Below are 24,136 nucleotides of genomic sequence, written 5' to 3'. Positions count from 1 at the left end.
GACTTATGAAAATGTTGTTAAAATGTGATACCCTTTTTAAATGCTTTTTGAAACCACTGGCCTTGAATGTAACAAGACAAGAATCACATGAGTTACTATGACATTATCTTCCATGTTAGAACAATGTGGTTCAAATAAATAACTGAAAGGTTCAAACAGTGTCCTATGACTCCAGACAAAGTAGGAGGGGTTGTTCTTACCATACATGCCGCTTGCACTGCCTCTGATACATTGCCAGCATTTGGGTCACACCAGAAGATATGACAGTCAAACCGATGACCACCAGCATCCATGATGAAGGCAAAAGTGTGTATGTCCCGCCCAACTCCCATAAATGACAGGAAACGCACACGACACTCCATGAGAACCTCTTTTTCCTCCTGCCCGGAAACAGGTTTGTGATTAAATTAACCTATGGATTGAATTCAAATGCACGAATCTCTGACAAATCTCACCTTATCCTTGCTGATAGTGACAGTAGCGTCTGCAACATTAAGTGCTACTGGAGTCCATTCTTCTCTGTTTGAAGAACCAATTAAACTGTCTATGGCGCCATTCAGAATATCCATCCCTGAAGATTCAACAAAACAATGTCATGCACAATGATAACTTACATGCGGTAAAACGTATCATATTACCTTCATCTAACACACACCATTGCACCTACCTATTGGTCTGACCACAGGAAGCATTCCCAAGTAAAGCACCTGAAACTTCTGGACCAACTCTGTCTTTGGTGTGGGGAATTCTGCAAGGGAGAAACCAAGTCAATAATAAACAAATGCAAAGAGTGCCAGAGGCTGTAAAGGCAGGAGCGTGTTTTGAGGCCCACCCTGTAAAGGCAGATCTAGTCCCGCCTGCATCCTGTCATGGAGAGAGCCTCCTGCCATCGCTTTGGCAGTCTTTCGCTCCGCCATTATCTGCAGAAGAGAGGGAAAACTTCAAAGGAAGAAGAAAGTATCTGGAAATGGCATTACAAAAAAAAAAGACATTGGATGGAATGGCGGCCAACATGAGAAAGTCTTGTGCATGTAAAGAGAATGAAAGAACTGTACAGTACAACTTCATCCGTCATCTTGAAGGCTACACAGGATGTTCTGCTCTTCCGTCTGTACAACCATTTATATTGCGCAACAGTAAATCACATCTCTCTGTATGATTTATATGTTTAGATTCGTACCTGTCGAACACATCAGCAGCATCAGCAACAACAACAACACTTTGACTATCCCAATGCGGCTTTAGGCCTTTGAAGGATGGAGCAAGATAGCTAAGAACTGCTGCTATGATTGTTTGAATATGTCTATCAGTGAAGTGCAGAAAAAATTAACATATCTTCAAAAGTCCATAACCAACTTTCAATTGAACTTCATGCTGACTTAACTCCAAGCAATATGGAATAAGCCTTTATAAAATTCAAATGCAGCACAAGGACTGAAGTTATTGGAAGACATTATTAAAAGGTTGAATAAATTCATAAAAGCACATATTTTCAATACGCACTTGTGGTTTGTATTACTTTCTGAGGAACAATGCAAAGTAGGACAGTATTAGGGAATACTTTATGGGCATTTGACATGTTTAATCTTGTTTTTGGATTTTGTGAGCACAGTGCCTGATGTAAAGGGCGGCTGCCTATATTTTAGTGTTGTAAATACATCCCTACTAGAGCAAACAGTTTATAGTCCATGCCGAGCTGAGCTGCAGAAGCTGTTTTATGTCCGCTCTGACTCCATGCACCTGCAATATGAGTGCTCTGCAATAATAATTTCACATCAAAAGGTGAATTTTGATTGGATTCTTTGAAGGTTACAACGAAAAGACATGAAATCTATTTAGCCGGGAAAGAACTTCACTTTAATTTATGCAATGTGTTTAATATGTTTGTTTGGTCAGCTCTACATGAGAATTCCTTTGAAAACTGCTTTTGAGGCGAGCTCACAGCAGCAAAAATATGAAAATACGAGCGAGATACCAGCCCTTGTTGAATCACAGTGACCTTTGGTTGATTGCCGTTTTATTTAAGCCTCTCTAATTAAATTTTCTACAACAAATGCACATAAATTAGAATAATGTATTTGCTGTATTCATAAAATGCTACTACAATTGACTGGTCATTAATTTTAGTCAAAGCAACTGGGATTGGACATAGTAATAATGACCACTAAGGAACAAAAGAAGAATGAAAAGGGATATTTGTTAAGATAAATCTAAATTCATTGGCTCCAGAGGTTTTTTTAGCTAGACATGGTCAGTGACATTCTAAAGAGAATTTATTTTAACATAAATTGAAGACATTATCAGCAAATACTTCAGGCAAAAAAGCTAAAATATTTCAGTCTCTAAAATGTACCCTATCTGATACTGTCATTCAGTACTGCCCAATACCTGCTTTAGGATTAAAAATCATTTGTTGTTGTGAGGTTTCATTTCCTCCCCTCACACAAAGCTGCACTTCCAAATGTCACATTGGCATCAGTAAAGAGCACTAACCCGGGAGCAGATCTCGTGCAGACTGGTGGCAATGGCTTTGGCCGGTGTATCACAGCGGAACACATGACATTTCAGGATCCTGGTGTTTTTATCCCGTGCCACATACGCAAAATCTCTGAAAGGAGAGGAAAATGTATATTTTTTAAATATATAAATACACAGAAACATTTTAATTAAGTGAGGCATAGTGGCTAGTTTTGGAGTCACCTAGAAAAAACTACAACAAAGATTAAAATTATGATACTGTGGGGGTGCTATTGTCTACAGTTAGCATCTGTGTACACAATGAAGGATGGAGTGACCTTTATAATTTTGATGAATACAGACATTCAAATGCAGGGATCAATATAACAGCATGATGGAAAGAATTGTGAGATCCCTGAAAAGTGAAGAAACAAAGCTTTTTAAAAGCTGCAGGAATCAAATTAAGTCAATTTACGCCAGAGGCTGAAAGAGATCACAAAACCTCCGACTGTAATAGGAAATACTAACAATATGCTTGTGGCCTAAGGGAAAAGTTGTCTAGCTGTGTCTGTGCATACTTGTAAAATGACAAAGACTTTCATTTCCTATGACTCTAAGTGTGTGTTTACAATGCATCAAGATCTACTTTGAAGACGGAGGTCAGATAGAAAGGAAATTAAACAATAAGGTGAAGTAGAAGAATTTGAGATTGAGAGTTTTTAAAGACATGAAAATGTGTTTACCTCTCTCTGCATCCAAGGAAGCCAAGGGAAAAGACAGACATTTAGTGAAGAACAACCTCATTGAGACGGGAAGAAGAAAGGACCACTACAATTTGTGGACCAAACCAAAGCAAATTCAAACGTAATCGAAACCTTCAAATGTTGCACCCCAAACGGACACAACCTTAACGCTAATTTCACACAGTAGGAGGTAGATTTCGCCCTTTAACCTTTGTGGAACATGTGAAAGAACTTTGGGATCTCCGAGGAACCCATAGGAGATAAATGATAAATACTGATGTAAAGTACAATCATTCAGTTTGTATCTGCTGAATGAGTGCTGAGGAGGGACACGGGTGGGCTATCTCATTTCAAATATAATCTCATCGCTATGCCAACGCCCCTGGAAATGTCAAGGTTACTATGGGAATGTGTAATCTCAGTAGTGATAATGAGCTCTGTGGCACCAGGGAATAGAGGGGAATATGCCGTTACTACGCTCTGATCTATAACGAGGGGACAAGAGTGAGCAGGTAAAACACGCACAATTTAAACTGGGGATTACGTTCCGCTGTGCACTGAGAGAACCAGCATAATGTAGATGAGATAAAACACTGCATACTAAATTCTGACAGTTGGTATACAGTTGCAAGCATTTGGTGGAGAGACAATGCAACCTAAAGTACAGTCTCTAGTCTTTGTCCCAGCCCCAAGCCTGCATACACAAGAGTCTTGTATGAGCAGTTCAGTGCGTTCTTCCATTTTCTGGTGTAAAAAGTCAAAAACTTAATATTCAAGTCACTTGCCAAAAACACAGACCTCCACAGAGGAATAGTAAATTTGCTCTAGATCCAGATCATCTACAGCATCTACAAAAACTGAATGATTTGTTATTTCGCAAGAGTGCAAACATAGCGTCACTGACGGAGGCAATCGTGAAACGTGCAAAACAATACATTTCCTTTCAACTCAGAAAATGTGCCAAACCGAAAACCTCTGATAAACAACAAAGTACGATACTCACTGAGCTTTGTTTGTCTCTGTTGGCAGCCAGTCTTATGCATCCTCACACTCACCGCATCTATTCTTGGGGGGGATGCTGCATGCAGGCAGGCACACACTCCTCAACCTGTCCGCTCCACGCCCAGAGAACACTAAGCATACTTCCCCCTCTTTCTATCTGCCTCTCTCCTGCCAAAATCCCCCCCCCCCTCCGACCATCACATCCTCCTCCCTTCGCTGTGGCTCAACTATTTGCACTGTTCTGACTGTGCTCTCTGTGGGCATCAATAAAGGTTTAATATGTGCCCCTTTTATCTTACCATAGTGGCACGTGTGTGTATTTGTTCAAAAGGAAAGAGGTCCCAAATGCGCCACACAGCTTCAGATGTGCCAGGAGCTATTAGTGCTTTTTCCTTTTCCTGAGTGCATCTGTCCTTGCAAGACAATGACGTGTGTGTGTGCGTGTGTGCATGTGTGTGTGTGTGCGTGCGGAGCCTTGTGACAGTCCGAATTATACAGCAGCCATCAACCTCTACAGTCAATGTTACACAGCTGTGTGCTTAGGTTAGTCTCACAGGGAAATGACACAGCTCCCTCATGTGGTCACAAATTGGGGGCACTTCATTATATTTGTATTTGTGGCCAAGTATGCACATAGATTTTTACGTTTTTGTCCAAATTTGTATTAGCTGAAATCATACTAAATCTGTCAGCAATACGTTATGCATTCGTCAGAGAATATTCAGATCTAAATATTTAATCTTCTGAATGGGGAAGGGACCTCAAATATTACCCTCAAAATGTCCTCAAAAAGTGTTTGTTTATGTTGTTCTGGTGTAGAAATGTTTGGCCAGAACGACACGGAAGTACAAATGCCCATGACTATCTGACAAAGATAAAACAGACCAACCTCCAATTCAAATGCTAGACATTCACTAGACGTATTTCTTGTGGACCTACCGAACGCAGACTCGACTTTCAAAACCTGAATAGTGGGATGAACTACTCAATACAAGTACTATTTATGAACGATAACCATAAACCTATGTAATAAGAAGTACGTTTTCCGTTCATTCTATAGCATAAGCATTGGCGGCGCAACATAACTATATAAAATGCTCACTGATGGGGCTTAGCTGGCGTGAAAGCTGGGAACAGTCAATCAAGAGGGGATTTGCCCCGTAAGAGTATAGGCCATTCTCTCGCCTCTCGCCTTAGCGCACATGAGTTAATCTTTCATTAGCAACCCCCACAATCATCAATCATTAACCGCGCTCCACTCTGTCAGCCCGCCACCTGTCTGCTACCTTCCAATGATACCTTTTACCTTTAACAGAAGCCTCATGCAGCGTGCCAATAATACAAAAAGAACTGAAAACTATCATTTTTGTTTGGTTCAAACCTGACACATAAGACAGTGGATCCAACATAACCGTTATAACCGTTTCTGCAAAAACTGACCTTCCATTGTCCCGACCTACGCCCCAGACGCGAATGCTTGCAATTGGCTGGGAGTGAAGCACACTGCGATCCATGGGGTCGACCAGGTTCAACATATTGTTCTCCAGCACCAGGTACATGTCCTTCCCCTGGGGACATAAAAACGCAGAGCAATTCTTCAAAACTCACACACACACACACACACAAAAAACATTTCTGTGTCTCAACATTTTCAGGCTGTCTCTGAATAAATCATCAGTCTGAAAAGGAGTAACTGGGGTATGAGAGGTTATTTAGGGACGAGTGAACTTGCTGCCTCTGCCCTGTCACTTCTTATTAAACTCAAGCTCTGAAAAGTTTACAGTAACACGTCTCCACTTTTGAATTCTATTTTCCCTTCTCTTTTCTCATCTAGACATCACTCACAATTTTTCATTTCCCCTTTATCTCGGTTGTTTTTTGAGTTTGTTTGGGTTTTCATTTGAGAGTGGCGAAAGACCCACTCTCTCATTAGTGTCCAATCTCCTCCTCACCTCTCCCCAGATGCCGACAGTGTCCCGAATGTCATTTTTGCAGTAGGACAGCTGTCTGATGCAGTTGTTGACAGCCACACTGCTCTTCCCAGGAGCCAAATCCTCCTCTGCCATCTCCACCCAGCCCAAAGAACGCACTGCGAAACACTGAAAGAGAACACACAACACAACTATCACATCAACAGTATTTTGAGGACTCTACAATTCAGCGATGTAATACTCGAGTCCCGGACATGCACTTGTAACTCGTTCTCTAAGTCACTTTCTGGACGTGACTCAAATTGAGGATCAGGCAAGAAAACTCAGACTAGTGGGCTGAGGACTCAAACTTGGACTTGATTAGTTAAAGCTCTAAAGTCCTTATACTGCCTACCGCGTGTAGCTGCTACAAAACAAACAGTTTTTAAATGATGGCTTTAATTTAAAGTTTTTATGACAGGTTCTCCTGTTTTTGTAATTATGACTAAGTTTCATGATATAGCACCTGTGGTAAATACTTATCATAGTTTTACTTCCGTTAAGTTGCAGTTTGTGAAGAAATTTTGAAAAATAAAAATGACAGGAAGTAGAGCTGGAGTTCTAAAACAGAATCCCTCTGTGATGTCATCAATGTGCGACGTGCCATTGAAAACAATACGCTTAACTGATACACTTTTCTGACAGTTTAAAACATCATTCAACAAAATACAGGTGATATATAATGTATTATTGTTCGTCAAATCATAACTATTTTGTACCGGTAATTTATATGGATTTTGGCTCTTGTTTTCAGTATGGTTGCTAGGTAACGGTTGTGGAATTACTTCTACCTATGTCATATTTGCTACCCAACCAGCAAGTACAATTATTGACTTTATAAAAATGGTCAAACTGGGGACAAATAGACAAAATGTTGAGTGAAATCTGAAATTGTGAAAATTGTGTTAAATCTAACCTGTCATAAAGACTTTAGGTCTAAATGTGACTTGACCACAGCTTGACTGACGTTATTCTGTGCCATACAGTATGTTGTAAGCATTTAATAGTTGTGACAGGCCTAAACTATATTCTGCAAAGATTAATTGTGGCTGTGCTGTCCAGACCCATCGAAAAAAATGGCAGAATTGTTGCTAATGATAATTCCTTGAGTAGGAAAGAGGGAGCCGGGCCAATTTTGATACTGCAGTATGCCGCTGCCCTGGAGGTGTGTGTGTGTGTTTGGTATTCATCACAATGACACTGTTGCTAAGGTTTGTGAGGTTCCCGCCGACCAAACAGAGAGATCAGCTGACACAAGACACCTAAATCCGTCGCACTTCAGCAAAAAGCACTCAAGTCTTAATTTACCCTGGATCTATCCAAAGTGGCATACACTGTAGACAATCAATCTTTTTTCATTTGTTTGGATGTCATTTGGACCCTAGATACAACCAAATGCAAGAGGAAAGTCTGTAAAACATTCAATAATATCCCTCATCCACTTTCTATTCCAGCAACACATTGTTAACATCAGTATTATCTTTGCAGAGGTTTGGTTAGACAATGACTTGAGACATATTTTTTCCTTCCTATAAAACTCTCCACCTGGGGGCAGCAAAGTACAATTTATTGTTTTGAGACTTGAATCTGCTACATTTGCACCTTCCCTTGCTGATACAGCCTGGTACACTACATTTCTTTTAAATGAATTGTTGTTTTGAGTGGAGCCCTAGTGATGGATTTGAAGTACTACGGCAGAAATCTACTTTTGCTGTATTGTTTTTCCAAATGAATTTCAAATATTTTGCCGTTATTTGCACAGCTTGTGTTACATTACAATTGCTATATTATTTTGTCCATGCTGCTACTACATAATACAACTAGGAACCAATCATTTTAATACATTTTACGCTTTCTTACTTTTACTTCTGAATCTCTCTTCACACTGCTGGAATCCTCTTCTGCTGGTGGACGGTTCCTGGGGAAAACGAAGCACATAAAAAAGACAGATGACTTTGGGAAACAGGATGCAGTAACAGACCAGCTGTGTGCTGTTGCCAGCTTTGTAGCTTTTCGCTGTTTCGTTAACACGGCCGCCGTACTGTGTGGAAGTTTAACAAGACTATAGATGGTCTTCATGCTAACTGTGGAAACGTGTGGCCATTTCCTGACCTCACCTCACAACTTCCTGCTCGGCCTGATTCTAACAGATTATTGTGCCGAGTATCAAGAGTAAAGGATCAAATGGTAACGGTCTCAAAGTGGGTGGGTAATATTGACAAAACAGAGGATCTACCGTAAATGTGCTTAATGTGCTCGTAAATGTCTGACTGGACAATAAAATGAATCAGAAAAGGGCATAAATATAACTTTATACGCATCTTTGGAAGATCACGCTAGACCGGATGTTATTTTGTCATTTTAAGTATAATAAATAAGCTCAATAATCTAATTTGGCTCTCCCAAATAACTTCCCTCTATATCAAAGGGACGCCCTCTATCAAGAGATCTTCTTTTGTAGTTTAAGAAGCCTTTCTCACCTTAGCTTCAGGGAAGCGTAGCGAAGTGTTGCACCCTCAAACTCCTTCAGGCTGGGGTCAGGGTTCACTGTCGCTGCTTGCAGGTCCTACACCCGAGAGAAATATCAGTGAGTCATTAAGAAAGCTGACCATGTTTTATCACAGAATGTCCAAATTAAAGCCTCCTTCACAGATGCTACTAAGGAATTGCAGACATTCCAAAACTGTACAAAACTAGTATAAATAACAAAATAAGTGTGTTTGCATTAACTCCTGACCTGTTGCAATACTGTCTGGTTTGGATCAGGCCACACAACTTGTGAAACAGAGGCTTCAAAGTGACAAAGCATGAACACTGAGACCCCATACAGTGTGTGCTAGCATGCATCCAAGTGTAGGCGGTGTGCCCTCGCTGGATGGAGCGTCAGTGTATTAAATGTGATGGGGCATGCTGCATCCAGAAGACAAAACTGACAGCGCGATGTACTAACAACACAATAGCAGGGAGTTAAATATCTTTGTAGAAGTAGAACAAATCAGAAAGGAGAAGCCAGTTACCTGCAAAGCTATAGCCAATTAACAGAGGAATATTTTAATAAAAACAGCCACGATTAAAAGCTGTGATCGGTGAAGCTACATTAAGTTAACGCATCAGCCACACATGCATTCACTTTGGCACTGCATGTGTTAAATATCGCATAAATGTACATAGTCAAAAAGGTGACGTTAGACAAAGAACAGGATTTATTGTGGATAATGCATTATACTTGCCTTCCACACCTCACTATCAATCTTTCCGCCAAATTCACTCCACAGCGGTTTCTACATACAATGTTAAAAAATGCACATAGATATTCATACAGAGTGAGGGGCCGAGGGTGGAGGGGTCAAGAAAAAAAGACAAAAACAGGGCAGTTAGCGCACTGCCTCACTCCATGTGTCATCAACGAGGAGCAAAAGAACAAACTAATAAAGTTTAAAATGACAATGTTATAAAGTCTTTATTCAATATTCAAGTCTTTTGATCATTCTGATTTTACATTAGTTAAAAATGTGTAAAATTCACCAAGTTATTGACGTCCACATCGTAATGTCTAATTACTATTCTATTGTGTTTGTGCAAAATCCGACTGACTTGAATAGTTCAACACAAATACAGCCACTGCACTGACAGTCGGTAAAGTTCTTGATTCGAATGCATAAAATGCATACAGTGACATTTATGCCACGTCTATAGAAATCAAAATGGACCAGGTCTGCAAATCAGCCCTTGGCTAGATGGCCAATGGACATGGAATCAGTTATGATTTTAATTGTGGCAATGCTCTCTGTCCCTTTTAAAAAACAACGAATAAATAAATAAACAGAGGAAAGAAAATCTCACCTTATCGTCTTCGTTTTTTTGCTCAGAACATATCTCTTGATCTGGCATTCCCTGAAGAGACGTGGACCGAGGCTAAATTCAAAGAAAATATAAATTAGATGATAGTTTTAACATTGATCTTGAGGCAAGTCATAAACAGCATCAGTCTCAGTTTGACATCTTGACTCTAGCCACAATCCAGTGCAGCGTGGATGCTTGGATGAGCCAGGAGAGTCTCTGGCACATCCATCTGTCAGCATCAGTCCATTTTGTGAGGATCAATACTTTATCTCCGCTGTGCTCTTGCTGCCAGTGTGCTGTTCTCCTGTTTCTATCAGTGGGCATGATTGACTGGTTGATTTACTTGAGCGCTCCGGCAATTCTCTATTGCCCTAAACATGGGCCTCAAAGAACTTTCTGTTACATCTGCTTCAGAACAAGACAAGCACACTTGCATTTTCTGATAACAATATTGCAATAATAACCTTTGAGAGACAAAACAAAAAATGTGCCAAGCTAAATTAGCAGAAAAAATGTGTTACACCAGTAAAAATCTTGCTTCAATACATATCATTGGTCAGTTAGGTAGGTGTTATTTCTGTCTGTTTGTAATTATTTTGTATTATATACTGTACAAAGAAGTTCATTACTTCAGTCATTGTTCGAGTGAAGGTTTGTATTTGTATACATACAAAATAACAGCTGTTGACAAATCCACATGTGGGCAGTACGGACTCGTGACTGGAGAGCGGCTCGACTGAACTATCAGAGGTGGTGCTGCTGGATCGAGTGGAGGCTCTGTAGAATACATCTGCCTGGCACGACTGCGGAAACACAAATGACAACCTGAGTCAGTCCACAGCCAGTGTAGAACATGAGTGTGAGTTAGCTCTGCCGTTTCTCACCTCCAGGTCAGGAGGCGGGGAAGGGCTGAGTGAGCCGAGGGACAGTTTCCGTGGTGTGGACTCTGTGTGGTCAGCCTGGATCATTGTGTCCGTCTGACTGGGGGGTGCAGGGTGGGTGGCAGGCCTCGCCCACTGGGTGGTGCCAGTGGGAATATGCCAATAGTAGATTCCAGCCATGTCTCTGATCTTCTTCCATCCAGGAGGCAGGTCGGGGTCGGTCTGGAGCAACTGATCATTCCAAATATCTAAGGCAAAACATGATTTTGTGATTAGAACAGTAAAACACAACATTACAATACTACTTGCAGTAATAACTAGACGGTTTGGCTTTGGCATGAACATTTTTCTGAATTGAAACTCAATGTGTGGTGCGGAGTGAGTCAAAAAGATTTAGTGACAGGATCGTCCCTTGACTGTGGGATTGCATTAGATGCATAATTCACTAAAGCAGATCTTGCAATAGGTGTAGCACCTCATAAAGGTGATTTAAGCTGTATGGACTGGTTAAACGTTGAAGATGTGTATCTCACAGTGTTTGTGTGCACGCCTGCAACTGCACAAATACTTCTCAAACTGCTGACCAGTCCAATGAAACATGGCTCCGACAGCAGCCCATATCTCATCATGATGACTGAGTCAGGCCAAAACAAGATCGAATCACACACAAAGATAAGTTATAAGAGGATAAGAGGAAACCTGCAAATGAACATAAACAAAACACTGACCAAAGACTGACCAAAAGTCTCACATGACCAACTGACACAAGCACAACTCTAAAACTGACCTGTAATGAGATGACGCAAAGCAGTGCCTTGTGGGAAATGTTGTCTCTTATGGTCAAAAAAATAGGTCAAATCCATTTTAACTACAACCAAGAACCTAAATGTGTCTGTGTGCAGTGAGCAAAAGGAAAGATGGAGCCTGAATGAATGAGTGTATGCGTGACATAAATAGACCACTGGATGTGGATTAAACCGAGGAAGTAGAGGAGTGGGACAGAGAGACGCGGAGAGGCGATTTAGCCTCCTGGCAGTTTTGTAAGCACAAATTAGCATTCCCTTCTGCAATACAAATGATAATACTGTTTAACTGAAATAAAAGGCTGAGGCTACTCAGTAGCATACTAACTATCAGAGCTATGTAGCACTTAGCTTAGATAGCTTGTGTTAGCATGTACCTCCAAGCAGAAGCAAGGGGACTTAAGGGGAAGAGAGAGACAGACAAACATGTCAAAAAGCTAGATGCATAAATACCGATGCAGCCGTCGTAAAAGGTAATAGAAAAAACATAATTTTAGAGGTCAAGATAATTTGACGCTCTCAAACTCTGTCTTGCACCTACCCTCATAATTGACCATTACTATGGCCAGCATGTAGTCCTTCCCCAGCATAGTTTACTAGCTGCTTCATGCACAGAAGATGTGACAGAGCCCCAGACAGAGAGGAGGGGTGAGATCACAGGATGACAGGGAGAAACCACAAGAATGGGATGAGATGAAAGGAGAAAGTGTTGAACAAAAAAAAACATGGCATGCAAGAAGCTGAGGAACTCAACTCATCCTAACATGCCAAAAATGATGGTCTAGCAAAAGACAGCAGAAGAAGGGGCTAGTGAGGTTATGTATCCTCTGCAGCTGCAGTCTAATAACAAATATTATCTGTTCCTTGACTCAATAGAACTCAAGATGGCTGTGGCACACATTTTCTTATCAGTTTTCTGCTTCCCACTAACTTTAAAAATTAAATAAGAAACATAATTATTTAACTGTGCTTAAGGCGTTCTGTGTTTTGGATACATGCATATTTACTTTCTTCTTGTGTTCATTGAAATAAATCAAACTGTCAACATATACCCCTTTCATGCTCCTGCGGTTGTCTGTATCGTCTTACATTCAATATTGTACTCAGAAAAGGAGAACGTAGCATTGATAATGATTGACAAAAAGTAACAAACTCCATCTGGAGTATGTTATTAAAAAGCTGCTAGAAGAAACAGGCCCCCGGTTAAATGACCTGTCACACATGTGCATAGGCATGTGTGTAATATGGCTCCTACGTGTGAAAGTAGCATGATACTAGGCTGCTAAACCAGAACATCTGCAGAGGAATCTGACACACGCCTGACAAAACAACAACACTTCGTCACTTCCCCAAGAAGCATGTCAGCATGAGCGAGATGAAAAGCATAATGTTACAGAACCAGTAACGGGGCAGTACAGTGCCATCTGCATGCTTCAGGGTGCTTTAGTTCCAGATTGGGCCAACTTTGCACAGGAGCAACGTTGTTGACAAATAAAGTTCTGTGGTCTCTGCACTGCCAACATTTCAATTCCTTTATGTCTAACAAACCATTTAATGTCAAGTAGAAAAAGCTTCAGTTGTAGTCATCTGGACTCAGTTAGAAAAAATAGACGTTTCGACTCTCATCCAAGAGTCATTGTCAATAAAAGAATTTAGGTCGAGAACTCCGATATTTATACTATTCTGTGGTAAGTCCAGCCCATTGGGAGGAGCCTTCCTAAAGAGGAAAGAGTTGTTTGTTTCAACAGAACATTTAATGTCAAGTTAAGCAGATACATTCAACTATCCAACTTAAATCATAACTACAATCGTATCAGTCATTGGTAGTGGAAGGAAGAGTCACTCCTTTCAGACCACACTGCTGATGGTAGAAATGCTCTAATGGAATGCTAATGTCACAGTAGCAGATAAATGAGATGCACAGATGCTCTAAGAATGAAACAGAAAGTGAGTCAGAAGATGTCTTTCAAAGAGGCATTACAGGAGCAGACATGCATCGCTTTGAAAATGTGACTGGATCATCCATATCTTTGACGTTTGTGTCTGCAGTGAAGGCTATTCTTCTGATGAAACAGAAGTCTCCTGCTTTACACAATATAAAACATGGCCCAGGCTTTTAAAAGGCCCAATTAAGAAACAGCAACAGGATTTTTACATAACGCTGACAAAGAAATACAATGATTTAAGCAGATGTGCTGTGGTAAGCAACAAGCAAGACAAGTGATGACTCAAGACATTTCTACTGAGAAGTTTTACAGTGGATAACAAGAATGTAACTACAATATAAACTTTTAATTATACAATCCTTGGAGTAAATTAATGGTGCTTGTTAATTAATGTATATGGGAATTAATCTATCCTGTACATACACACAATGTCAACTATAGTATTGTAAATTGTCCTCTTTTACATTACATCTAAATAAATAAATAAAAAATATGTATTCATAAATTACTCATCAAACTTTAAATGTGCTTAAAGCTATTAATCCACTCAGCTTTTACAAAATATACTCGATTTGAAAAAGGGGTGTGATGTGTTGAGGGGTTTGAGTGTGAATTTGAGAGAATACGCATATTTAGGTGTGTCTTTATTTTCAAAAAGCTGAGCCGTATTTGACCAGCCCTCCAAGAGACATCATTAGATGCATACACACACACATACCCCCACTGCCCCGTGTCCCCCCACACACTTACACCCAGACCAGGACAGTATATACCTCCAGGACACTCCAAAATACAAATACACTCCAAATGTATGAATGACAGTGTGTTGTGAGAGTGAGGGACAACGGATAAAGGGGGTTTAAAAGATTTAAGCAAAAAGTTTAAGAAAAGTCAGAAAAGTCAGAAAAGTGGGGTAAAAGGGCATGGACATAAATATGGACAGCACAATTTCAAATAAGCATCTCTAAAACAGTAGAAATGATGCTAATTTAAGCATAAAAATTTGCAAAAAGTGGACTCCCAAAAAAAAAACAACCACAAAAAACCCCTAACAAGTCACAAGAGTTAAGAAATGTTAATGAACAGCCATAAAAAGTGTAATAAAAATCTAAGCAGACAACACGGGAGGAAAACAATTGCTACTGAACTGTTAATAATTTACTGGCCATACAGTTGTTACAATGTCTTCACAACTTAAAGTGCATATTAGGACTTACATTTCACAACAACATTTTAAGATTTAGCAGAAAATCTTACCTATTTTTTGCTAGTTTGACCATTTTTATTAAGTTTATCATTTTACTTCCTGGCTGGACTTGAGCAACAGATGTGGCATACATAGAGTAATTCCACAACATTTACCTGGCAACCGTACCGTAAACACTAAACGAGGGCCCAAGCGTCAGTTACACAGTTAATGCCAGACATGTCATCTATATGTCAATGCAATTTTAATGGGGGAGTTAGCGTTAGCCTCCATCACAAACTAATCCAAAATCCAGGGGTGTTTTGGCGACCGACAACCATCCGACCACACAAGAATAACATCAGAGATTCGTTAGAAAACATTACCACATGGCACCAAATCCACTCTCAATAAAACTGGTCCCTTTTCACTCAGCATCGACACCTCGACCATCACCCCCTCTACCCTGGTACGCAATCTCGGTGTCATCATGGACCCCACCCTCTCCTTCACTCCCCATGTCAGCCACATTGTCAAGACCTCATACTTCCACCTCCGCCGCATCGCCAAAATCCGACACTGCCTCACCCTCCCCGCTGCTGAATCCCTCATCCATGCCTTCATCTCCTCCCGCCTTGACTACTGCAACTCCCTCCTCACTGGCATCTCCTCCCATTCCCTCCATAGACTCCAAATGGTCCAAAACTCCGCTGCCCGCCTCCTCACCCACACCCGGTCCCGTGATCACATCACTCCCGTTCTCCGCTCTCTCCACTGGCTCCCCATCAAGCAGCGCATAAACTTTAAAATACTCCTCCTCACCTTCAAAGCTCTTCACCACCTTGCCCCCCCCTACCTGTCTGACCTCCTCATCCCCCACCGCCCCACCCGAGCTCTCCGATCCTCCTCCTCTCTCACCCTGACTGCACCAACATCCCGACTCAAAACTTTTGGCGACAGAGCATTCTCCCGAACAGCACCCCGACTCTGGAACTCCCTCCCCCAACCTGTCCGCCACTCTCCCTCACTCACAACATTCAAATCCCGCCTAAAAACATACCTCTTCACCCAAGCCTATGACCTCCCCTACCCCTAGCCTCCTCTACCCCATTGCCTACACTTCTACCCCCTGTTACATCCCCATCTTTTTCTCTCTACTTCTTCTGTCTTGTTCATTTTATCTGTATATTAATGTGTTCTGTACGTGTTGCCCCCCCTGTCTGTAAATACCCCCCCCTTTTTTTTATTATGTTCAGCGTCTTTGGGTCACTGAAAAGCGCTATATAAATAAAAGTTATTATTATTATTATTACATGTAGAGGTGTTTCGAGTAGATTAACAACATATATGCTAACAACCTTGTAATAAACAATTATTAAATCTAACATTATGCATGACATGAATGCACCAAAAATGTAGCAGTTTGACAATGAAATGTATGTTTAGGTTCACCAAGCGCCACAAATCCTACAGTAACAAGTGAACTTAAAAAAAAAAAAATGGAGATTGAAGTTAGATATTGATCGTTTTTACTCTAGCAAATGTGACGAACATGGAAAAAAAAACGATCATGTGTCTGCGCTGTCAGTTTTTATTTGCTGTCCCATTAAACTGATGTGACTGTTAGTGCAGCTGTTTTAAGCACATCCCTCGTGGAAGGGTCTGTAGTAGTAGTAGTAGTAGTAGTAGTAGTAGTAGTATGTATGTATGTATGTATGTATGTATGTATGTATGTATGTATGTATGTATGTATGTGTGTATATGTGTGTGTGTGTGTGTGTGTGTGTGTGTACCTGTCTCTTCAGGGGAGTTGCTCTCCTGGGAAAGTGTGGTCCAGCTCAACTCTTCGTCACTGGGGTTGAGGTTTTGGATGCGGTTCAGAGCACAGTCCGTTTTCGCTCCGGTCCTTCTGTCCTTTTTGGTCTCCGGGGAGGAGGACGACGAGGAGGTGCACGAGGGGACCGAGAGCAGGGGCGCTTCCTCTGGACTGGCCTGTTTCGGAGTCGAGGGAGGAGGAGGCACAGGAGGGTCCTTCCCCGACTTGAGAAGCTTAAGGTTAGAGCAAAGGTCACTCATGAGTTCCAGGCCTGAAGAAACTTTGTTGTTCTTTACAGGCGACTCTGCTGTTATCAGTAAGGGCTTTTTCTCCACCATCTCCTCCTCCTCCTCCTGCTGCTGCAGCTCCTCCTCCACTAGCAGCTCATCCCCGTCTTCCTCGATCCGAACCTTTGACATGATCTCCTTCTCGGACAGAATGCTGATGTCATCGCTCTCCTCTCTTTCAATGTTTAAATCACAGCCCAGATCTGCTGTGTTGCCATTCATTTTTCGCTCTGCACTTGTGGTAAATTTGCAGTCAATGTCGGATTCTGTTTTGGGCTCTGGTTCACCTGCATTGCCGAGCGGATCTGCCACGGCAAGGGTAATGTCATCATCTTCTCTATCATTATTGGTGAGAGCGTGCGCGTCATCCTCTTTAGTGTTGACATTAATATCAGGCTCTACAGTCTCGGAGTCGCTCTCAAGTTCTTGCGGCTCAGTGTTTTTATTGTGGTCCTGGCCGGCTTTTCGAAGTTGGTTGACCCCGTTCTTGGCGAGTTTTGGGTTATTAGGGGTTAACAACTGCGGAGGTGACGAAAGAGGCGAAGAGGGTGAAGACGACGTCGCCACTTCGCCCAGACCCATGGCGGCTTGGATGCTGGTGAGTGCGTACTTTTTGCGACATTTTGGGGGTGTGGATGAACCCTGGTTGTTGACGTCGCTGCTGAGGAGCTGGTTGTGGGAGGAGCGGAGGCTGAGTGAGGTGGGGGGCGTGGCAGCCGGCCCGTTACGATTGGTCACATCCACTGACATCATCATGGCACAGGAAGAATTACCAGCTGGAAATGGAAATCACATTATGCATCTAAAGAGAGGAAATATACAAACTCATACATTTTGAATATGCTTTGTTTTTGAATAGCCACAATCAACCATCTCCTTATTTGTGTCAAGAAAACTACGCCTTCTAGAGCTTCACTAAAAGTGTTTTGACGTTTGAAAAGTTAGCATGTGGCCCTTCACTCAACAGTGCATGCAAAAGCAGCATGTGTTATGTCTTGTGTGCAGGCATGTGAGCTGTACCTGACAGGAGGTCAGCCTGAAACCGGTGCTGGACACGGTTCACAGATCACAGGCTCAGCTGCACATTTGAACACCACAAAGGGAACATGTCAAGAAATTATCACCCTGAAGAATTTCAAGAATCTCAAGGTTTGCCCTGGAGACTTAATTCAAGTGGAACCAAATACTGGGGGTTACTATGGACACATAAATCACAGAAAAATAAATTTGCAGCAACATGATGCATCCTATAGTGTTGGTCTTTTCATATAAAATCTATCCATGTTTGTGTGTGCTCACCAAATGATTAAGGGTGGTGGGATACTCCAGGATGGACTGGGTCCATGCTGGCTGATAGTGTCTCTCTCTGCATTCAAAGTCTTCTGTGAGGCAGCTGTGTCCTGCAGGAGAAACAAACATAAAATAGGATTAATGATCAAGTGAGAGAGGGTGAAAAGGAGCAAGAGGTCTGCAGGGCACCAGTGGGACAAATAATAAAGACACATCTATAATTCAGAGACACTATCAATCTTTGATACACAATGTGTGTAGCTCAGTACATGTGTGTGTGCGGACCACAAGCTCATTTTGTAGAAAGCCCTATATTCCACTGCAGTCGTGCCAACCCTGTGCTGACTGGAACCATCATAAACATGATGCCGCGGGAGACTTGTAAACTCCCCTATCGTGCTTTTCAACAATCAGAACATGCAACACAAAAACACTCTGATCTGAGTTTCTGCAGGATGTAGTAAAAAGCTGAGGTGAGTCCTTGCCACCAAAGAAAACAGAGTAATAACATTCTTATAAAACAACAACCAAAGCACTAGTAAGGAGTTGCTGTACAGTCAAAAAAATGAAATAAAATAAAATCATTTGGCCAATGTAATAAATTACTCACTGACTTAAATATTATAGATATACAGTATATCATCCATAGGTAGTAGTATTGTGAATTTGATTGGTATTGTATTTAGGGATGATCGATATATCGTTTGGCCGATATTAAGCCCACCACAGGCTCATGAATTCACTTCATTAGTTTAAGTCTAACAAAACGAATGCCGTGCAGACAAATTTCAGCCAATAAAATTCACTGTTAAGAGGCAGTATTACAATAAAAGTTGCCTTAATAAACCCGATACTTATTCCAAATTACTAAATATATCAGCTATAATCAACCAACCTACTTTTATAATGGTATCGTATCGGAAACCCAGTCGGGCCCTAATTGTATGAGTTTTCAGGTGGAATAGTGAAATATCTTTTTCCCGACAGGTGTGACAGGTGTAAACCATCTGGAAAAAGTATATAGTGTAACTTCAAACCAGGAAACTGAGATGAATCAGAGCTGTCTAATGGCATGTCAGGAAGAGTACGACTACACAATGAGACACAAACAACAAAACAACAAAATCAACAAAGCAATAAAGTCAGAGGCACTAGATTGTGTCACAAACAAAGCTGTAAAATTATTTTTTTTAAGTTTAAATGTTGCATTTTAGGTGAAATTACTAGGCGGTAGTCATGTTTGGACCCTGCTGCAACAAGCTTGCATTCCATGAAACACGAGTGAGTGTGTGAGAAACTATTTGTAAGTATGACTATACACACAAAAGAATGAGTCAGTTTTCAGCTCACCTCTGGCCCTGCCTTAGGTTCAATGTGAGGTCTATAAACCCACAAGGGACTGGATGCTTAACTGGCATCAACATTTCACACTCTTCTGCCTGCCTGTCCCATGACACGACCAAAACTGATTTGTTTTAAGTGCAGCAGAGTAAAGCATCTCATACATATCAACACTTCAAAATAGTTAAAAGTTAAGAATGTATGCTCAAGAATAAAGTAAGACTTAGTATAGACCTAAACCTCCAAAAACCTTAATTACACATGAGTAGCAAGGCATTTCATTTCTACATACGGATGTCTCCAAAAATGGTGACTTTCTATCAAAACTTCACATCTGGTTCTGGTCTGATTGCGGATGCAGTGACAGTGATGCTGGCGGCTGCCTGGGACTACATGGCTGGATGGGTGCTGCAGGGGGTGAGGCATAATTACAAGGCCCATCACTTGGGCAGGGCAGCCGTGGCACTGTAAGACACATAAACAGCCACTTTCAAACACGTATGAAGTAAATATAGTACGTCTCACCCATGGACTTGGCTGTGAACGTATGCATTCAGCCACCAACAGGGTTCAACGTAATGAGATCTGGGATGTGTCGCAGCACGACACCGACCTCTCACCCCGACCCACAATGCTTTGCTGTTATACGTGTCATAGTACAAGTGTAAGAGTGGTATTTGGGGGGCTGTGGGATAGGAATGGAGGTGGGAAAGCTTTGGCTGGGAATGCGACAGCTGCAAACCCTGCACTTTTCTCCATGTTTCTTTTTACATGTCTGCAATGTTCCCTGTACAAACAGTCCGAGCGAGGCCAAGCCAGATTGCTTTAAAATCCACAGGCCAAGTGGAGTCCTGCCAAACATTTTGATATGCCCTGCTTCTTCCTGTGTTTCTTTCTCAAGGTTTTTCGTCATTCCAGTCCCTTGCTGATCCTGGTTTCTCTAAAACTCCCCCTATTGCCGTCCCTCAATTTATTTCCCTACTCGCACTAGCTGTCTCGCTCTTATTTCTTTGTCTACTCAACAATTGCTTTCCTTTCTCGTTAAAATGTGTGCGAGGTCTGTAAACTCTCATAAAACCAGACGTTTTTCTCCACAACCCTGATTTACGCCTGTGCCCCCCTCCTGTGAGCACGAGAAGCTCCGTCTGTTAGCAAAAATAAAAACACAGGGCAAAATTGGTGCAGTTAATGTCAACAGAATACAAAATGGATGGTTGTGGTTTTAAGCATGAGAATGCAACAGACTGGATATTTTTTCAGACTTCTGGATATGGATGTTAAAGTGTTAGCCAGCTGCACAATGACGGGCACACTTCCCAGATTCTTCTTGGCTTTATTGTCATTGGCTGCAGAGGAGGCCCGCCGCTTAACATATTGCAGCAAAATGATCCAGCTAAAACTCAAGATCAGTGCAATCAAGTATGCTACTGTTGTCCCAGGTCGACGGCTCTTCAGACTATTTTAACTACAAATATATATATATATATATATATACGTATCACTATGCTAAAAGTGTAGTAAAGTGTAGTAAAGTTTTCCTCTGGATATGGAAATCTGGAACAGTCCATAATAAAGAAGGCGGGAGCGTTTTTGTGCACACAGCCCACCCTAAAGGATTTAGTGTAGTCTCTAGAAGGTATAGGAGTTTTGCTGCCTTCAAGTGCTGCCACTTGTGAAGTGGAAGTGCTTTTGTGGTTAAAACGTAAAAAACACACTTTTTCTTGACAAATATATATTCATATAGTGTAAGCAAAATACTGCAAGACAGTAAGCCTACAGATCACTGAGGAAAAAAGTAAACTATTTTATTTAAAGGGCTTGTACCTGATTTTTGCATGCAATAAAGTAAAGTCTGTTTTGCCCCAGTTCAGACATATCGTAAAAGCATCTATTCAAGTGAGAATGAGACAGCAGTGCTTTCTCTGCATCTAATTGTAAAGGGTTTATTCTCCGGGAAGCAGGAAGTTTAGTCGTTACGGTAAAACAAACAAGCATGCTAATGTTCGTTAGCTTTACCGTTTAAAGCCTGGGAGTTGTAAAAAGCCCTTATAAACTCATCGCTCTGAAAATGTACAATGCATTAGGTAAGTAGTTTAATGTTTCACGTTTTAAAATAGTAATAAGTGGCTACAGCACCTTTAAAGGTGGAAAATAAATAAATAATAATAATAATAATAATAATAATAATAATAATATTTTAGAAAGCATTGTGTGCATTTAGCATTGCAATTGACCATGGTGGACAAACACTGATGACAATACTTTCATACTTTTGTTGCACCTGACACATCAAATTATACAAGTAGCGTTGTATATTATGCATGGGTTAAACGTAACGGCAGAGTCAATATCAACAGATAAAGAAGCCTCTCACGGTTAGCAGATGGTGGACGGCTGGGCCAGGCTGTAGCTCACGTTATACAGTCGGCCAGGCTGTGTTTGTGTTTGCTCAAACATGAAACAAGAAAACAGGAAGCCAAACAATAAGTATCTTCAAACAAGGCCATAACTGCAAGGACTCTAACTATATATCCGAACGCAAACTTAAAGCTAGCCTGTTTAGTCTGAAGGAGGAAAAATATAAATAGCACAACAGTTTTATTTGGTATTTTCTGCATAAATGTGTGTATATTAGCTCTGTCAACAATGGGAAATGGTTGCGACAGTATCAGTAGGCCCAAGACTGCAGCCTAAACTATTAATCTAGCATTAAGACAAACATTCAGAAAGCAGAGAACGAAAGAATGCCATGTGCGCGTTCCCATGATCATACATTGTCCTTGTAGAAGCAGCAGCACAGTGCGAAGGACGGACAGAAATAGCGCCACTATAATTCCACATGGAGCTATAGATTTATACACATTCTTTAAGTTTCTCTGTGAGGAAATGTGAACGTACACACGACACTGAGCCAGGCCAAAAGGGATGGTTTTGTGCTGCGGTGGTTTTCTGCAGACCGCGAGAAATAAGGCAAGAGGAGAAAGGATACGACCACAAAAGAAATACATGGTAGGGAGGGTGTGCCAAAGAATTTTAGGCATGTTTTGTGTTTAGGGTGGGTGGGTCAACGCGACTGGGGGCCATGGGAGGTTATAAGTGGTCAGGCAAACAGACAGCTCTTGAGGTTAATGATGAACAATTGTGTGCGGATGTGTACACAAGTCTTTGACCCATGAAATGTGCTATGGGCGAAACAATGTTAATACAGTAAAACACAAAAGTTGAATACCACAAAAGAAATCTGTGGTTTGCCGAGACCAATCGAAATAAAGAAAATGGTCTTATTTTTACCCAAATCATTGTAGCCGTTTACAGGACTGCAAAGTGACACTGATGAAAATGAGTTCAACAACACACTGACCATCATTTCCTGCTTTTTGTGAAACTTGGGAATGACGTTGCTCCCACCCACATTCCCACATATCCCGTCTCTCTCCCCCTTTTCCTCCGCCCGCTGTTCTCTTCCTGTGGGTGAGGGGACATCGTCGGTGAAGGAGGGACCATCGCTAACACGGGACTAAACTCACAAAGAGGAGGGACACCCTTTTTTTATTTTTTTTTGATACAGCGTGGAACAGCACATTGCCAAGACCGCAGTTCTTTCCTGGACCCGATGGTGGCAAGCGGAGCCAGGAGCAAAGCTGGAGAAAAACAACGCGACAACCTAGACGCGCATTTCGTAGCAAACTGTCGTGTGAAAATGTCAAAGCTGGCCATCTGCCCAATATTGTTGTAATTAACTTGAGTTGATTTTCTTAGTTGGTGGTCCGCTTGTAAAGAAGAGTTGTGCCAGCCAAGCCTAATCCCGCACACATAAAGGAATCCATTATGGCTATTTCAGTTATGTGTAAAGCGCATACTAATCACATGTGGTTATTTCATCTAAAACAGAGAACTCTGTATCTACCAACACATTGTGGTGCACCAGGCCAGTCAAAAAGACCCTCAATCACCAGACCAAAAGCATGCCTAACATAATATGACCATGTACGGAACTCAACAGCATTTAAACTGAAATAAAGAAACAGCTGAAACAACCAAGTAACGTATTTTCCCCACTATAAGGCGCACTTAAAAGCCTTTAATTTTCTCAAAAAACGACAGTGCGCCTTATAATCCAGTGCGCTTTATATATGGATTAACTCTGGTTGTGCTGACTGACCTCGAAGCGATTTTGTGTGGTACACGTTTTGTTTCGCTTAATGCGCCTTATAAGTGTGCCTTATATATGAACAATGATCAAAAATAGACCATTCATTGAGAGTGCGCCTTATAATCCAGTTTGCCTTATAGTGCGGAAAATGCAGTAGTTAGGAAAAGCAAAAGGTATTTACTTGAAATTTCGTATCGCTGAGGAATTTTGACTCAAAGGGTCTACAAGATGATCTTATTGTATCTTTAGTACTAGTGATGTCACAATACTAACATTTCAAACTTGATTTCAAAACTAAGGAATACCCTTGATACTCAAAACCAATTTTGAAACTACAATGATAATCGAAACATAAGACAAGGCACAAAATAATAGCACATTTGATCATGTTTATGTTATGTTTTTGCAGCGATATGAG

At 41.3% G+C, this 24,136-nt stretch overlaps 1 protein-coding gene across 6 annotated transcripts in view; it reads right to left on the bottom strand.

Moving 5' to 3' along the window:
* Positions 1–24,136, bottom strand: part of apbb2b (amyloid beta (A4) precursor protein-binding, family B, member 2b) — a 38,211-nt gene that overhangs the window by 2,316 nt on the left and 11,759 nt on the right. For 2 of the 6 annotated variants that reach the window (XM_072463783.1, XM_072463782.1), the window contains exons 2-17: positions 18,234–18,334; positions 17,955–18,130; positions 16,625–17,710; positions 10,900–11,144; positions 10,687–10,818; positions 10,016–10,087; positions 9,403–9,453; positions 8,653–8,738; positions 8,033–8,090; positions 6,155–6,301; positions 5,643–5,770; positions 2,494–2,608; positions 833–920; positions 656–748; positions 456–571; positions 201–380 (exon numbers count right to left, since the gene is read on the bottom strand). In XM_072463783.1, the coding sequence (XP_072319884.1) occupies positions 201–380; positions 456–571; positions 656–748; positions 833–920; positions 2,494–2,608; positions 5,643–5,770; positions 6,155–6,301; positions 8,033–8,090; positions 8,653–8,738; positions 9,403–9,453; positions 10,016–10,087; positions 10,687–10,818; positions 10,900–11,144; positions 16,625–17,690 (2,577 nt within the window). In that variant the 5' untranslated portion in view covers positions 17,691–17,710; positions 17,955–18,130; positions 18,234–18,334. Of the gene's footprint in view, positions 1–200; positions 381–455; positions 572–655; positions 749–832; positions 921–2,493; positions 2,609–5,642; positions 5,771–6,154; positions 6,302–8,032; positions 8,091–8,652; positions 8,739–9,402; positions 9,454–10,015; positions 10,088–10,686; positions 10,819–10,899; positions 11,145–16,624; positions 17,711–17,954; positions 18,131–18,233; positions 18,335–24,136 lie in introns of those variants that run through there. The other 4 variants (XM_072463785.1, XM_072463784.1, XM_072463787.1 and 1 more) reach the window with 3 other exon arrangements.

Source organism: Eucyclogobius newberryi, unplaced genomic scaffold (genome assembly GCF_026437365.1).
Source record: "Eucyclogobius newberryi isolate DKJ021-1_F unplaced genomic scaffold, fEucNew1.0.hap1 SCAF_4, whole genome shotgun sequence".
Taxonomy (NCBI): domain Eukaryota; kingdom Metazoa; phylum Chordata; class Actinopteri; order Gobiiformes; family Gobiidae; genus Eucyclogobius; species Eucyclogobius newberryi.
This window is presented reverse-complemented; position numbering and strand designations above follow the sequence as displayed.